Genomic DNA, 18,128 nt, shown 5'->3' with positions numbered 1-18,128 from the left:
CAGCGAGGTTTTTACGTCCTGAAAGAGGCTCCATTTGCAGGCGGTCGTGATAACTGGCAGGCAGTGAGTATCAGTGATACGGCCTCTAAAGAGTGTAGGGTGGGCGAACAGAACAGCCAGCGGGGTGTCGCAGGTCCGTGTCAGGGCCACACGCGTGTAAAACGCCCCGCAGACAGGGATCCTCCTCAGGGAGAAATCGGACCAAGTGATCGGGACCTACCGCTGAGAGCCAGTGCATTCTGGGGGTTATTGGCGGAGAGACGTTAGGTTTCCCAATAGGCCGGGCTGACCAAGTGCTGCTTGGGGGGGGTGGGGGTGGTCAAGAAATGAGCTGCTCAACCTGCCTCTGTGTGTGTGTGTGTGTGTATGGTGCTCTCTCTCACTCTCTCACTCCCCACACACACACACACACACACACACACACACACACACACACACACCCTCAGTAATACCTACTGCATGTGGATGCATACATACACCCATGTATACAAACACCTCTCGCTTGTGCATACACACACAATCTTGACATACACTCTCCCTCAAAGACACATGCATGAGTGCAAACACATGCCCATTCACACACACACGCAACACGCACACACACACACACACACACACACACACACACACACACACGCGCGCGCGCGCGCGCTAAAGCTCCCATGGGCTTTTAACAGGCAGACTCAGAGAAACAGGAGTAGGCTCTATACTGCTAGTACAGAAGCGCACAGTAGATATATAATTTCCTTTCTATTTGAACATGGCACATCGTTTCTGACATTTAATTACGTTCAGAATAACACGCGGGGAGTCGGCAGGTCTGAAAAACGGCTCGACAACAAAGGAACAGCGCACATGCCACAGAGAGAGGGGGAGAGAGGAGGGGGGGAGAGAGGGAGGGAGGGGAGAGGGAGAGGGGAGAGAGTGAGAGAGAGGGGGAGAGTGAGAGGGAGGGGGAGAGAGTGAGAGAGAGGGGGAGAGACGGAGAGAAAGAGAGAGAGAGGAGAGACGGAGAGAGGGAGAGGGGGAGAGAGAGGAGGGAGGGGGAGAGAGGAGAGAGAGAGAGAGTGAGAGAGAGGGGGAGAGACGGAGAGAGAGAGTGAGAGAGAGGGGGGAGAGGACGGAGAGAGGGAGAGAGTGAGAGAGAGGGGGAGAGAGGGGAAGAGAGAGATGAGAGGGAGGGAGGGGGAGGAGAGGAGGGAGGGGGAGAGAGTGAGAGAGAGGGAGGAGACGGAGAGAGGGGAGAGAGAGAGAGAGTGAGAGAGAGGGGGAGAGACGGAGAGAGGGAGTGAGAGAGAGAGAGAGGGAGAGAGGGAGAGAGGGAGGGGGAGAGATGGAGAGAGAGGGAGGGGAAGAGATGGAGAGAGAGGGAGGCGAAGAGATGGAGAGAGAGGAGGGGAGAGTGGAGAGAGAGGGAGGGGGAGAGATGGAGAGAGAGGGAGGGGGAGAGATGGAGAGAGAGAGAAGAGAGAAGCGAGCGAGACAGAGAGTGACAGAGAGAGATAGAGAGAGGGAGGGAGGAGAAAGAGAGAGATGGAGAGAGAGAGAGAGAGAGAGAGAGAGAGGAGGAGCAGTACGGCTCCCCGGAGAATCCAAAGTTAATTTCCTCTCCTCTGCAGCGGCCTACGGAGTCGGCATTTTATCACAGGACATTTAATCAAGCACGTCCACTGCCGTGATACACACATTTCCTCTCATATTCCCCCGAAATCAGCACTGCGGTTGAAAAGCACAGCTCTCCGTATCAGATAACTGAGTCTGAGGGGCCAATAGCAGCCCTGAGCCACTAAAGCAGCCACTTCATTGGCTTTTCACAGATCTTGAGACGACTACATTTACAAAATTCAAATAAACCCATTTAGGAGACAAAGCAGCTGCCGCATCACAGGGTAGATGCTAAATGAACTGCATTTATGCAGCGCTTATAGTCAAAGTGCTTTACAATTGACGCCTCTCACTCACACACCAACGGCGATTGGCTGCCGTTCAAGGTGCTAATCAGCTCGTCGGGAGCAATTGGGGGCTACGCGTCTTGCTCAGGGACACTTCGACACACCCGGCAACTTTCTGACAGCTGTTCTCACCTCTCGAGTTAATGCTGAAAAGTAGTTTCTCCATCTTAGCTACAGAAACAGGAATGGGATCATTTGTGAATTGAATAGCCCCTATTAAATGCCTACTAAATTGTCAATCTTCTCAACCAAAGTCAAAACCTCCTGGGGGTCTTTGGACGGAGCCACTTCATATTGGGCTTGGGACTGAAAGGGTTAAGAAACCCACTACAGTGAATCGATAGGCTGCGTGGGGGGTTCTGCTTGGCAGACAGCAGTGTTTTCTGAGGATACTCCCCAGACGGTGAGCGGGCCCCCAGGGGCCCCCGTGGCGGAGGCCAGGGCCCCACAGCAAACAGGGGCCCCTCCCCCCGGCCACCCGAAGCCCTCGGTGGGAAAAATAAAGATCTTTTTTTTTTTTTTTTTTTTTTTTAACAGCGAGAAGCTCTGAGTCCAGCCTGCTGCTCCCTGCATCGCAGAGACAGGAGATCAATTTACAGCTCAGATCTCCCCCGGGACATGCATTCTGCTCTCTTCCTCCCTCTCCCTCCTCCCCCCTCCTTCCATCCCTCTCCCTCCCTCCCTCCCTCTCTCCCAACACCTACACCCGCTCAAACCTGCATTTAAATTCTATTTACCCCTGCCCCTTTTTTTTCTTCACCATCCATTACGGCTATTTAGCTGACAATTTTATCCAAAGCCGATTAGACTAAGCAGGGGTCAATCCCTCTAGAGCAACCTGGGAGTTAAGGGCCTTGCTCAAGGGCCAACAGCTGTGCAGGTCTTATTGCGGCCACACTGGAGCTTGTGCCACCAACCTTCCAGGTCCCAGTCAAACACCTTAGCCACTAGGCTACAGGCTGCCCCAGTGTAGCACCTTAGCCACTAGACTACAGGCTGCCCAGTCAAACACCTTAGCCACTAGGCTACAGGCTGGCCCAGTCAAAAACCTTAGCCACTAGGCGCTATGCACTGTGGCGCATTCGGTACGGTTGTGGTCCCATCTCTGTGCTCCCCCCCCCCGCCCCATCTGAATGAAGTGTAGAACTACATAAGGAGTGTAAAACTCCCTGCTCTGCTTGAAAAAAGGCTGCGAACTGCAAAAAGAACGATCCGGCCAAAACCAACCTCCCTCATCGAACGAGTGATGAAGCTGATATTCTCGGTCTCATAAACCTCAAGAATAAACACCAGGAGGACCCGTAACCCCACGTGCCCTCTCCTCCTCCGGATGCGTTCTCCCCGCCGGGCGTCAGCGCGGAACCGACGGTGACCGAGCAGAACCCGGAGACGCCCAGCGCGCACGGCGACCGACCGGGAGCCGCTAACTCAACTCCAAGCGGCCGTGGTGCCAGGCAGACGCCGAGCAATCTCCCCTTCATTGGTCCCCCGGGCGGCCTTTACGTCAGAGCTGAACACAACCCGCCCCGCGTGCGGCCCTGGGGCCAGGAACGAGCGGGGGGGGAGGGGGCCGGAGTAAATCTGCTTTACACGGACAATTTATAGAGCCTTCCGACATTTCCCGTTCCCCGTCCTCGGACCGCCGGGAACGACGCGGGCCGACTCCGACGATTTAGCACCCTTTTCCGGGAGCGCCGGCAACACTAAAAGAACTGCCAGTTCCCTTTTTTTCTCCGGGTCGACTGCAAACGCCATTCAATAACCATAATTCACACTCGCATTTCCACGAATGGAATAGTTTTATGAGTCAGCAAGAAAGGAAGCTGAATTACGGTTTAAACCCGGTCCTAAAATTTTATACAACACATGGATATATAAAGTGATCCTGAGGTCAGGTGATCAGCAGGAAGTCAACCGCATGACCGCAGTTACCCAGCGACCTCACTTAAACCAACGACCTCACCCAACACAGTGCCACAGATCGCCCACTGTCATCATCGTCACAACACCGTGAACCGATAACGCTCATTCTGTGTAGGCTGAACGGTGTTTTTATGTTAGCCCTCTGACAGGCAGCAGGCTTTAACGCTAATGCGAAGAGATGATTTATTAAAACAACAAGATAAAAACGTGCGGAATCAGCACCGCAGCTCATAAACCCGGACGGCACTGAAAAAATGCAATAAACTATGAGAATTATGAGTCAGGTTTTCACAAAAGATGAGGCTTCACGTCAGCGAATGTTCCACAGGCGGTTATGTAGCAAATCAGAACCAATTCCCAAAAGCGTATAAATAAACAACAGACTCTTGCACCGCACACTAAAGCATAAATGTACCGAGACCACCACAATCTGTCGTGATTGTGGAGAAAACCAACAGCCTACGTGTCCACTGTTATGACTGTGCTCATTTAGATTCGTTCAGTGGGCTAAGCCAAGCTACGAAGGTAGTAGTCGCTATTTCCCCCCCCTCTGAACACCTCTGAAAGGACCGGTCGGGGATCGTTTATTAACAGGGCGTCGCTGCAAAAGAGCATGTGTGCTCCGTCAACTCACCCCTGTGTAAATAAAGGTTAATAAATAATAAATAAATTACTTCCCGATCAGATTTGTAACGGGCAGTGGCGTGGACGCCCCCCTTCTGGCACCGCAGCGGTCTGGGCGGGGCCCTCCTGCCTGATTAAGGACCCCATTAGGAGAATTCACAGGCACCGTCAGTCCCGATAAATCATCCCCCATAGCTCACGTTCGCGCCCTTTGTGCTTCTGCGCTCCCAATTTCCCAGGCCTCCCATCCGACCCACAAAAAGACGCGTCCAACGTCGCCGTAAAACACGTCAGCTGACACGATCTGCTGACAAGCGGCTTGTTATGATTTATTTCATGATGTGGATGATGCTCACGAGCTTATGACTGACACTAATATGGAAGGCATCCCAGTAAGAAAGTTACACACACACCCAGCCAGACTGTTCAAATGAGTAGCTGATTGGTGTGCTTGATATTCATCAATAGTTTGTGTGTTAAGAATTTGAATAATGTTAATAAAACGAGGGGACTTTAATTTGCTGTGAATTAAACCCAGGGGTGTCAAACTCCAGTCCTGGAGGGCCACAGTGTCTGCAGATGTGTGCGGCTTCCTTTAAAACAGCAGCCAATCAAAGCAGGAACCCTGCTTCCAAGTGATGCTGGGTCCTTAGTTTGTTCATTCGTAGTTCAAACTCAAATGAACCGTAAACGCAACAGCACTTGAAAGAAGGGCAAGACGAGGTGTGTGGATTCTTCAGCCAATCAGCTTCAATGAAGCACAGAGGCCGAGGCACCCGGAGAACAATCCCACTGCGGTACTCCAGAGCACGACCCTGACACCTGCGCTCCAACCCGACAGCCACCTCACTCCCCCAAATCAACCCATCTACCTCACTTACCCATCCAATTTACCCATCCACTTTACCCATCCACTTTACCCATCCAATTTACCCATCCACTTTACCCATCCACCAGCCTCGCCAGCCCCACTGTCAGAGCAGTAAGTGAGACTCGATGACCGTTACACGCTGCAAGCCGCATTTTGGGAGACACTATTCACTCAAGCGGAAGCAGAAGAGCCTACTCACTGACCCACAGGTTTCCCAGGGCAGTTTCCTAGCATAGCAGCACAGCTGGGCATGTTCCTTTCACCCTTTAGAGGAGTAGGTTTTTTGCAGAATGTTTTTTCTCCCGACATTCTAAGTCAGTGTTCCAGAACTCCACCGCTTCCAATCGCCAGGAGTGATTGTGACATCAGCATTAGAATGTTCAGTTAAGAAAATTCTAATCACATATTTGCACTTTTTACACCTTAAAAGGTTAACTCAATATTGTAAACAGCCTGTGCATATAAAATGCTAAATGCGTTGGTTACCATGGAGATACTTGTGCTGAGCAAATAAGCAATAATGAATAAAGCTAACTCAGAGCCATTTAAGCCAATACTGCCAGAGAAGACCACAGGCATCATCTGAGAAGAACACACAAACGTAAAAAGGACAATTTGGATGCGCAATTTTCATTAAATTAACTGCTAATTGTATTTTAAGAAACATCTACTACTGAAACTGCCTGCAACTGTACATCTCATCCAACAGCTCCGGAATAAGTGGAATAGAAATCTCCATCCCGGGGATCAGCTTGCTTGGAAAAAAAATCGCTCGCTCATCTTAAAGATCCTATATTGTATCTTTCCAGTGTTTTATTTCAGGTCCTGATATCCATAAAAGGACGTATGTGTGGATTTTAAGTACCAAAATCTCTCTATGCAGTTTTACATTTTCCAGCACCTCTCATGAGCTTTTTACATGACATTTTATTTGGCTGGGATTTTTATCCAGAGCAATTCACAGTTGATTAGACTAAGCAGAAGACAATCCACCCAGGAGCAATGCAGGGTTAAGGCCATTGCTCAAGGGCCCAACAGCTGTGCCTTTAAGGCTAATTAAGATCAATGAACCTCAGTTCTGATTGGCTGTTTAGCTGCGCTTCTGTGCACTTAAATTTGGAAATGGCCTATGAAATCATATGTACTATCAGTGGACACTTTATTACGCAGACCTGTACACCAGCTTGTTAATTAAAATATTTAATCAGCCAATCATGTGGCAAGCAACTAAATGCATACAAGCATGCAGACATGGCCAAGAGGTTCAGCTGTTTTTCAGATCAAATGTCAGAATGGGTAAGAAATGTGATCTAAGTGACTTTGACCATGGATTGTTTGTTGGTGCCAGACAGGGTATGCAGAAGAGCATCTCTGAACATACAACACGTCATTCAGGGGATGATTAGGCGGCAGGTTGAACATTTAGCCAGGACACCGGGGAACTCCCTACTCCTTGTGAAGAGTGTCAGGAGTATCATTGACCATAGTGAGCCAGGACCTCGGTTTAATGTCCCGTCTGAAAGCCGTCTCCTACAGCACAGTGTCCCCATCACTGCACTGGGGCATTGTGGGTAATTTCACAAGAGGGAAGATATTACAAAACAGCCATGCAAGGACATCTTTCCTATAAAAGAGACAGGCCCATATTATTTGGGTCACGGGGTATTTTTAGTGTGATAAAAACGAGGTTAAATGTTTCCACTAACACAATGCCTAGCTCAGAGACATTATCAGACCCCGTTGTTCCATGATTCATAATCCTACCCTCTACCACGGGCTGCGATGGAAAGATTCACGCAGAAAACCTCATTTGGAGATATTCAATTACCTTCCCCGGAGAGGAGAGGTTTTAATGTCGGTTTAATTTCTCACAGGAGAGGCCTTGCTGTTCCAGGCAGACTTTAATCAGTTGGACTTACTCCAGCTGTAATTTCCTCCCGACCTCACTTACAAGAAAGTGAACAACACGGCTTCATTTATCACCATCTCATCATCGCCCTGGATGCAGCGTTAGGCGGATTAAGGGGGCTTTTTACCAGAACAATGTAGGCGCTTCCGACACGTTCCGGCAAAGTTCAACGGTTGGCGCTGTTCGTGTTCACACATTGGTCAGATTTAGAAGGAAACGGACATTCACATTCACAAATCTGAGTGGGTTTCACAGTTTCGGTGAGAAAATTCTGACAGTTGCAGCACCATGGACAGCGGCTGCTGTGGCGCGAGGACTCAACCGCTACAATACAATTACATTACAATTACAATTACAGTACAAACACAAACGTCACACACACGCATACAAATACGAGTAAGACATACGTGCCTGAACCTACTATCGGTTGTATTACTACATTTAGTTGATTCAAGAAACATTTCAATACATGGATTAGTCCGTTATATTAAAAAAAAATTGCCTTAAAATGCCGTTGTTGCAACAAAAAGAGAGCAATGTCACTCCTGATAATGTCCTCGTCTTGGTGCCAACAGTTCATGAAGTATAAGTTACAATCAATTATGTCGCATGACGTAGCTCTGTGCAGATTTTTTAAGTGGTATGTGTCCAACTATAGTTCTTACTCAGTTGGCAACTAACTTACTGTATATTAGAATTTAGAAAAGAGACGAAAGACAAAATAACATTCACTTGCAATGGGACTACTGTGTAAATAGTACTAGACAGTGTAAAATGACCTATTCATATTAGTAAAATAAATATCAGTGTATTATTTGGCTATTGATAGACTGCCTTCGCATTTCATAACGTAAAAATAGTACCTACACACAGCTTAGGGTGTAACTTAACTATTTGCTAAGCTATAGTTACTTTACCAAAGTAGCTTTGATTAGCTACGTAGCTAAATATCGATAGTTATCGTTGGGTTTCCGTAGTTAACGTCATGACTTACTTTATCAGCAAATTCAATCTGAATTGCTTCCCAACTGCAAAGTAGCCTAATTATTAGATCATTTTGTTTTTCACTAAAGTTACAGGGAAGTGCACCTAGCCTGATGCAGGCTAGACCGCTACAGGCCTGGCAGCGTTTCTGTTTAAAATAGAATTAGTAACGTTAGCAAGTTAGCTAGCTAGCTTGATGCGATTGCAATATCTTTAACAGATAAATAACTGTGATCGGTGATCAGTCGATTTAGTTCGTTAGACAGTTAGCTTGCTCGTCAGGACGTTGCACGACACTTTTCCATGGCAAACTAGTGATAGTCAACTTAGCTAACTAGCTGGCTAAACATCGTATCTAATATTTGATTAAAACAAAAATGTTTCTGACCTTTCCGTTTCCGTCAAATGGATCGTTGCAGTCACTGTCGGTTTCTGAGTTGGACGCTGTGAAGGCTCCTTGATCCCAGTCCGGGTAAGGATTGATAAAGGATCGTTCCTCCATCTCCGAGTCCATGCCCGACACCAGTTTCAATCTTTTAGACATGTTGTCTCCCATTTCCACGGCAGCGCGCACAGGACAAAGTTAGTAAGGGCCTCTTACAGCAGTCAGTTTGGAAACGCGTTTTCCTCGCAGAGACCTGTCAAGTATTGGCCGCGAGACAGTGGTTCCGAACGCAACACAGTCAAAGACGGTCAATATCTGGAAGGCAGTACTGTAAGGAAGGGGAGGAGATTTTTAAACAATAAAGTCAAAAGTAAAAGCAATATTTACTCGTAAATGTGATCATTCCATTTTAAATGTCTAAATCTGAAGTCAAAATACCTCAACCTATTGACTTTGAAAATGGATTCAGCACGTTTGATAGCGTTTAATGTAGTAAAAACGATGTATCGATGCTAAAATAACATTGTGTTTTAATATGACATTCGTATGGGAAATGAACTCACAACACAGTAAGTTCTTCAAAGTTTTCAAGTAGGCTAGGCCGTCTCTATTTAAGATATGGCATAGTCTACAAGGCAATTATAATTCGTTTGTTTCATTACTAAAACCCCGTAATTGTCCACATATTCTATTGACCACTTTTGTGCCTATACAATGATCATACAGAAAAACGGTGTTCACAAATCTGAGCCTAATCCGTTAAAAGTAGGCTAGATCCACTTTGAATTATGTTTTGTCATTTATTTCGTTGAATGCCTATAAATTAGTCCACACATCGTCAAACAAACTGCTTTTCTGATCATGCACAACGAGTAGTGAAGCTAATGAAAAAGTCAAAACGAGAGCAACGAATTTGAAACCAGAGCATTTGTATGAATATGCCCGATTTTAGACATTTGGTCAGTTCACAGGACTATATATGTCATAATAACCTATATGTATGCAGGTTAATTTCGGAAGATAGAAATGCAACAGTACTCTAGAATTTAAGCTGAAGCAAGCTTAGCAGTTCGGCTGTGTGCGAATTCTCCGCAGAGAGAACCTTAGGTTATAGAATAACTGTATAGGCTACACATGAATACACAAATGAACAGAAGTGCAAGTCAGGCTCACCAATATTTGGCGAATTAAGTCAAATCTCCCGTTTTCCAAATGCTCCATCAAAACACAGACATAGCCTCGGTTTCAGTTGTTACAGCGCAGTCTCAAGCACCTAGTCTAAAGCGCGTTCATTAATTTCTTTACGATTTCCCTCCGATTCACACCGCCGAGAAACAGTACAACGATTAACTCATTAATTATTCATTCAATAAGAGTAAAACACAGTTGATCTGTGTCTTCGGAAAATCGGAACACAAACGGTGCATCTTCCTTGCAATAGGCTATTTCCGGGCTCCAGATATCCCTGTCGTAGACGGTGATAGTGGTCCTTCGGTTCAGAAATCCTAGCGGTTGACAAGCTTTGGGGGGCGAGTCGATGCCACCAGACCAGCAAAAAAAAGCAGATGTCTTTCGCCCGATCTTGACAAAACTGAGTCACGGCTTCAGAGGAAACAGATGGCGATGGTGCAGCTCTGATTTGCTGCACGCTCGCGGATTAAAGAGCACTCTAATCCTCAAACCTCCTTTAATTCGTTATTTTTCAATGACAGGGCACGTGATTTTGCCGGACAATACCATCTATTCTTCATCTCCACGTTCCTCGGTGCATTTCCTGTTTATTTGAACTAATAACGACTTTTGTAATTAGCAGTAGCCTATATCCTGGCGAGACTCAATGTGTGTAAATAAACCTCGCCATAAACTTTTATACTATTTTAGGGATTTTAGGATAAATTGACGCATTAATATCAGCCATAGACTATGTTGCCAAAAACTAATTGCAATGTTAACAGCCGTAATGCCATTGTTTGTTTTCCAGCTCTTCCTCTGGATAAAGCCCTCGATCGTCGCTTCGTAACAGCTAAGATTCATTCATGAAAGGCGTTTACATTTTTACCCAAAATGTCATTCATGCAGTTTGTCCTTTCTGTGCATTGTAAAACTACTCCCGAAAACAACCAATGGAAATGGACCAATGGATACATCGGATGCAGCACCGAATGTAATTTCTTTCTGATTGTGCAGTGTGCGAAAATAGGCATAAATTAATTTTAATATGTATATTCCATATTACATTTCCCCCCACAGAATGAGCCTTTATACTGGTAAAACGATAGCGGAAAGGGAGAATATGTTTGAGAGACACGTCTCACTGAACATGAATGGTAGACGGTAGCCTGTGTGATTTAGCCAATGGGCTTCCACAACACCCTCGTTCACAGTCGCAATCGCTATAATTGCGTGGAGAGTAATTCATACGGTGCACTTAGCCCCCGAAACCTATTCAGCCAAGCAGTAAACGAACGCAGAAGTTCCACAAACTCAAGATTAAAAGCGCTCGCCCGGGGAGAATGGACTAAACAAACAGGTATACAGTTCGCGCTGCAGCATTTGTGCGCTCGCGCTGAAGTGACGTGTGTACTCATCGCACACAGGCACTGTGTTGCATTTTGAAGCCCGTGTAAGGCACATAACCTCAAGCATGTCCGTCTACAAGCTTTCCTTATCGCAACATTAATTATGGATTCCAGACTGACCTCAACTGGCAGTAACCCCACATCTCAAATGTAAGTCCGAGCAGACATCATTTCCCAATAATGATAATGTCACGAGCGTTCCGCAATTCCAAATTCCAATCCTGCAAACCAACGGGAAGGGATGACATTAATTTAACCCCGCAAAGTGGTTACGCTTCTGGTTGACTGCTCCAAGTTTGTGTAACAGAAATAGTCCTGAATTAATCATGACGCGCAGACACACAAGAGGTATTCCCCGCAGCCAGATACAAGCATCCATATTATCCTCACTGCGCTAAAAGCGCTTCATCAGTTATGCCCCGCTTCGGATCGCTCGAGCTCGTGTGATTTAAAATTCAGAAGTACATTTTGAACAAGACCTCATATGTACAGCATTAAATAGCACGGTGCCATCCTAAGGACATGAAATATCATTGTATGTACTATGTAACTAGGGCATTCAAAGACTGTGATACATTTAAAGAATTGTAAATCATACAGTAAGAGTACGTAGCCTTGTCCAAGGCATCTGATGTTTTTAATGCAAAATTCTTGTCATGAGCGCAACAAGGACCCATGTCATAGCAGCTATTGGGACACCAGTAGGGCAAATGTATGTTCATATTCTACTCCATTACTCTGTAATTTGCATTTTACAGAGTTTTTATATTTTCGTGATGAAACCCCGAACATATTCATATAAAATGAAAATATTTTATTTTTTAGAGCGACAGTATTTCCATATGCATTCAGTGCAGTTATCCAGCTAACTCAGTAATCCTGCTTAGTGAAACAGTGCAGTTATCCGGCTAACTCAGTAATCCTGCTTTGTGAAACAGTGCAGTTATCCGGCTAACTCAGTAATCCTGCTTTGTGAAACAGTGCAGTTATCTGGCTAACTCAGTAATCCTGCTTTGTAAAACAGTGCAGTTATCCGTCTAACTAAGTCATCCTGCTTTGTGAAACAGTGCAGTTATCCAGCTAACTCACGTAATCCTGCTTAGTGAAACAGTGCAGTTATCCGTCTAACTAAGTCATCCTGCTTTGTGAAACAGTGCAGTTATCTGGCTAACTCACGTAATCCTGCTTTGTTAAACAGTGCAGTTATCCGTCTAATTTGGTAATCCTGCTTTGTGGAACAGCGCAGTTATCCGGCTAACTCAGTACTCCTGCTTTGCGGTGCAGCCCACTGCTTGGTGAAACAGGCCCCTGGTCTTACAGCCGGTCCAGGCCGGAGTCTGGCACCGAAGGCAGGTGGCACACTGTGTGGGAGGATGGTGGAGAGGAGCAGATGGTTCTCCTCTGAATGTGCCTTCAGGTGCTCTGGCACGAGAAAGGAGATGGGCACTAATTCACCTCCCTCTGACCTTCAGCACTAATGAGGCTCCATGTTCTGTGAAAGAAAAACAAGCCCATCTTGAAAATAAGACAATAATACGGCACTTACTGCACTGCATTACAAGCCACTTTTTCTGACATTTGAAGACAGTTTGAAAATGTATGCAGAGGAAAACAATGCGTACAAACTGACTACCTCCTCTATTTATTCATAATTAATGGTAATTGATCAATCAAACATTAGCAGGTTTTTGCAACTCCCCAGGGGAAGGGATATATCTCATCAGGTCGAAGAATTTATATTTGGAGTAAGGTTGCTTTACATTATTTACACCCCCTTTGTTCAGTATTCAGCTACGAAACGCTAACCTGTGACAAGGGCAATGACGGATGTGCGAAAGGGATATTTGCAGTAGCAGCGTGAGCTCAGGTTGAATTAGAATCGGGTGAACTTCGATTCAGGCCCATTCAGCCTTTCGGAAGTTCTGAGGCCGACGGAGACGGACATCAGCTGGAGTTCCTCTGAGGTTCAGAAGCCCGAGGTCGCCCCCGCACATTACGGATGCATCAGGCCACTGCTGTGGTTTTATTTTATTTATTTAGTCTTTATATTACCAGGAAGTCCCGCTGAGATTCAAAAATCTCTTTTCCAAGGGTGACCTGGCCAATCATGGAAGCCAGGTTAGACAGTAAAAACACACACATCATACACAATACAGTATAAATATAAAAGTAGTGAAATTAAGTGCAGTAAAAGTTATCGGTCACTACCTACGTCAGTGACAGGAGCACACATCTTGCATAAGCCTGTACATACTTACTTTGAACTGATTTGAAGGAATAAAGTGGTCAAGCTTCAACTGGAGATTGTTCCAAAACAAGGTTGCAAAGTACACCTTCAGGGGACTTTAAGAAGTACCAGTCACTAAACTCACCTGCTAAAATATTTTTTTAATAATAGTTTTGTTTGTGGGTTTCCATAATGGCAAAATGCCAAACAGTGGTCTGTAGCGTAGTGGTTAAGGTAAATGACTTGGAACCACAAAGTCGGAGGTTCGATCCCCAGTGTAGCTACAATAAGATCCGCACAGCCGTTGGGCCCTTGAGCAAGGCCCTTAACCCTGCATTGCTCCAGGGGAGGATTGTCTCCTGCTTAGTCTAATCAACTGTACGTCGCTCCGGATAAGAGAGTCTGCCAAATGCCATTAATATAATGTAATGGAGTGTAACAGAAGATGGATACAGGGCAACAGGACGACCTAACTGAACTGAGTTATCTGATTATCAATATACACAGTGCAACTTTGCAAAGACCACCAAATGTTATTTGTGAGGGAGAGCCAAAAGGCACGAACATCCATTTTACCCTGGCAGTGTTTGCAGATCAAATGTTTTTGAAGAAACTGTCAGACAAAGTGACTGAACTGTACTTTTAAACATAAAAAGGCAGAGCCCAGGTGTTTGCAGATGACCTGATTGGTTAGCTGACAGGAAGAGACAGATTGTGATGGAGAGATCGGAGGATGTCTGCACTAAAATGGCAGCTCTGAGATGGATGTGTCAGCGGAACTCCTGACAAGAAATATGACAACAGCATGCCAATTAGGGTAAACACACAAAATGTACCTTAACCTCCTGAAGCCCAGGAGAAAAGGGTACTTTGCATTCTTGTAGCCTAATACTTGGCCTAATACTTGGATGACAAAAACCTGTTGCAGGGAAAATATCAATAACAAATACAAAAACCAAAATCAATACACAGCAAATGTACACATTGTTTCTCAATTTCTCAATTGAAAATGTGTAGGCTTAATCAAATGAACCTAAAATTGTCTGTTGATAATAGCCTACCTAAAAATATAGGCGTAACAAATCGAAGTAAAATTTCAGGTTTATCCAACAAATTATTTTTTCAGTGTATGAACTGCATTTATATGATCTAATAGGTATGAAACTAATTTCATATGTGTGGATTCTGACCATTTTTCAGCTGGGGCGGAAGAATGGCGTCCGTTGGGAGTCCGTTGAGGTGTGGCGGAGGAGGGCGCGCGCAACACAGTAATCCTGCCGCAACCGTAGCCGCGACAGACGATTTCAACACACGGCCTCTCGACAAAGAACATCGGCGCTCTGCTGCAGGGAACGGCACTTCGGTCGATGCGCGCTGGCAGCGAAAGGTCACCGCTATCAATTTAGCGGACATGTTCGGGCGCCCGGGTTTTTAAATGCGGCTCATTTCGCAAGCAGGACAGCTTTGATCTACATAATAATGGATGGGGGTTTCATTGTGCAACGTTTATAAATACATGCATGCTCTCTGGTCCTTGTTTAAGAGAGCCATGCTCCTGTTTTCAGCGTGATGGAAAGAGGTTGTGGGGGAAGGCATAATGCAAAGAGAGCTGCTGTTTTATTAATGAGCTTTCTGTCTGAGGCCTGCTAGGTAAGATCTCTGCGATCTGCATATGAAACGGCAGCAGTCAAAAACTGCCTCTCTTAAATATACAAATTGGTTCGTTAACCTCAAATTCCTTAGCCTCCATTTACATGTGTATGTACACACCAAGGGCACCAGGATTATTTCAGAACTGGGTGCGTCCAAGCAGGAGAAGAACGTTTTTACACATAATGGGTACAGAAATCGAAAGGCAAAATATTCAGCTCTCAGATTTTAAAATCCCAAAGTGTTGCGTGAGCCGTCTCGAGACTGATTCGTACTCTTGATAAATTGTCAGGCAGGCCAGGGGTGGAAGTGGATGAGACACTCTCTGTACCAGGGGTGTAAGATGACACAGTTTGTTCAGAGATCGTTCAGTTACGTATCTCCAATTAACAGTGAGATGTGCCGACATCAACGTGGACTGTTCATGCCACCCCAAGCCATCCCTTTCTTACACAGGATCACACACACACACACACACACACACATACATAGATACACACACACACACCAATCTGCCCCAAGATGCACTTCATCATCGTAATGCAATTCTGTCTGAACGAATCTTTGTTCTGCTTTGAGGTGGCTGTCAGTGTCGAGTCATTTGTCTGATTTAGCGTAGCAGCAGGCCCTCAAACACTAATCATTCCAGGCCGGCACAGTCACCCATAAATACGTGTTTCTTTTCTTCGAGTGAAAACGCCCCACGGAGGACTCCAGAAACATCAAAGAAACAGGAACGCATTTCAAACAGATTAGGAGGACGGCAGGAACCTCGAAAAATCCAAGTCTATTGGCGGATAAAAACCTCCTATCATTTATAAAAGACATCCTTGAAATTCCCATGCAGCCTGTGCGATATTAAATGAAGCAATATTACGGCTTGCTTATGGGCCATAAGTCTCAGTGCATTTCATTTAGATGCGGGGGAGAACTGCCAGACACTGTGAATTGCATTAACTCCAGCTCACAGGAACACTGGACACAGCCTCTCCCTGATATGCCTAACCCACTATGCTCAGTGGTCCTCACTCCTGGCCCTGGAGAGCCGCAGGGCGTTCTGGGGTCCTCACTCCTGGTCCTGGAGAGCCGCAGGGTGTGCTGGGGTCTTCACTCCCGGTCCTGGAGAGCCGCTGGGTGTGCTGGGGTCCTCACTCCTGGTCCTGGAGAGCCACAGGGTGTGCTGGGGTCCTCACTAATGGTCCTGGAGAGCCGCAGGGCGTGCTGGCTTTAGTTGTTACTTAGCACTTTAATTAATCAGTTACAGTTAACTCACTTCACCTGGTTTCTTGGGTCTGAATTAGTTAGCTGATATGAAGCAAAAACAATGAGTCCAATGAGACGATCACAGAGGGACAAGCACTGGCACATTCCCCTCAACACCGCCCACCGAAGGACTCCCGAGGTAACTGGAGCCCTGCGACTTCACCCGAAAGTTGCAGCTCCAGAGAAAGGAGTCCTCGTTTAACCTCCATTCTCTCGCTCACGCCATCTGCTCTGCCGCTGAAAAGTAAGGTCCAGTGTGCAGCGCCCACGTTGCAGAACCCATCCAATTAAAACTACAGCGGTCCTTTACCAGTGATGCAAAGATTATCGCCATGGTAACGGGTGTTTCAAGGCAACGCTGTCGCTACGCCAGAAAGAAAGGTTCTTTATGAGTACAACACAAGAAGGTTCTTTATGAGTACAACACAAGAAGGTTATTTATGAGTACAACACAAGAAGGTTATTTAGACGTACAACACAAGAAGGTTATTTAGACGTACAACACAAGAAGGTTCTTTAGACGTACAACACAAGAAGGTTCTTCAGAAGTATAACGCAAGAAGGTTCTTTAGACGTACTACGCTTGCAGTAAAAGCACAAAGAAGGAGATGTTCTAATGTGGAATAGAATCTGAAGCCATCAAAATGGTCTGTCTAGTCATACGTCACTGAGAAATGGAGAATATTTAATGTATAAGGCGGTGGGTTCTAATCAGTTTCAGTTTCATGACACGTGAAAATTATATTTGCTATGACCTGGTAACATTTGGAGGCAGCTCAGTCACATGAGGAACCAGTGCTACTCTGTCACTCATCCACTGCATTACCGTTAACCACTGCATTAACGATATCCACTGCATTAACATTAGCCACTGCATTAACATTAGCCACTGCATTAATGATAGCTACAGCATTAACATTGGCCACTGCATTAACATTAGCCACTGCACTAATGATAGCCACTGCATTGACGTTAGCCACTGCATTAACATTAGCCACTGCACTAATGATAGCCACTGCATTGACGTTAGCTTGAGTGGCAAAAAGAGAGAAGAAAACCGTTAGCTCTAAGGAAGGGAGACACATTCCTAACTGACACACATGTGGATGCAAACATACAGAAAGCAACACACAACCCCTACTCTGATCAGTGCATTAGGTAGGTCACTGTCATTGCATAGAATAAACACAAAACTTTATGTATACTTTATGTAAAGAACACTTCTATAGCACTATATACTGTAATTAATTAATCATTATATCATAAAATTTTGTGTTTGTTGACAATTATTTTCCCCATAAGTGCTTCACAAAGTAAGATGCATTTATACAGTATACCTTGTTAACAATGTCAGGTTAAAATTCATTGTACAAGTCATTTACAGTGTATAAACTGTAAGTTATTCTGAAGACTTACTCTTTTTGCTTTGCTCGACAAATAGACCGCCATCCATTATGCAGTAAACAAGTGCAAAATAAAATCTATTTTTTAATTAGTCACAGATCCCCAAAGATTAAACGCGGGCGTCTGTATCTCATGTATCTGTCGTTAATTAGCAGTAAATCAAAGCCGGCTTTTGTGCAGATGAACAAGAGGGAGTTCCCCATTAACATATCCAAGTTTAGTCTGCTTAATTGTGCTTCTTGTTCTGAGAGGAGCGCTCTAAAGCTAGCAAATTCAAAGGGTGGTTTCATGAAGAAATGCGCATAATGGGAGGTTAAAATGATTAGCATGAATGCTACAAATAATTATACATTATAG

General features: G+C 45.4%; 1 protein-coding gene across 1 annotated transcript in view; it reads right to left on the bottom strand.

Moving 5' to 3' along the window:
• The window catches only part of lancl2 (LanC lantibiotic synthetase component C-like 2 (bacterial)), a 48,949-nt gene extending 38,696 nt beyond the window's left edge, over positions 1-10,253 (bottom strand). The window contains exons 1-2 of the mRNA XM_061239905.1: positions 9,822-10,253; positions 8,652-8,976 (exon numbers count right to left, since the gene is read on the bottom strand). Of these exons, the coding sequence (XP_061095889.1) occupies positions 8,652-8,819 (168 nt within the window). The 5' untranslated portion in view covers positions 8,820-8,976; positions 9,822-10,253. The remainder of the gene's footprint in view (positions 1-8,651; positions 8,977-9,821) is intronic.
• Positions 10,254-18,128: the final 7,875 nt, after the last annotated feature.

Source organism: Conger conger, chromosome 4 (assembly GCF_963514075.1).
Source record: "Conger conger chromosome 4, fConCon1.1, whole genome shotgun sequence".
NCBI classification, from domain to species: Eukaryota; Metazoa; Chordata; class Actinopteri; order Anguilliformes; family Congridae; genus Conger; species Conger conger.
Note: the sequence above shows the minus strand (reverse complement) of the source record. Positions and strands in the feature narration are given on the sequence as shown.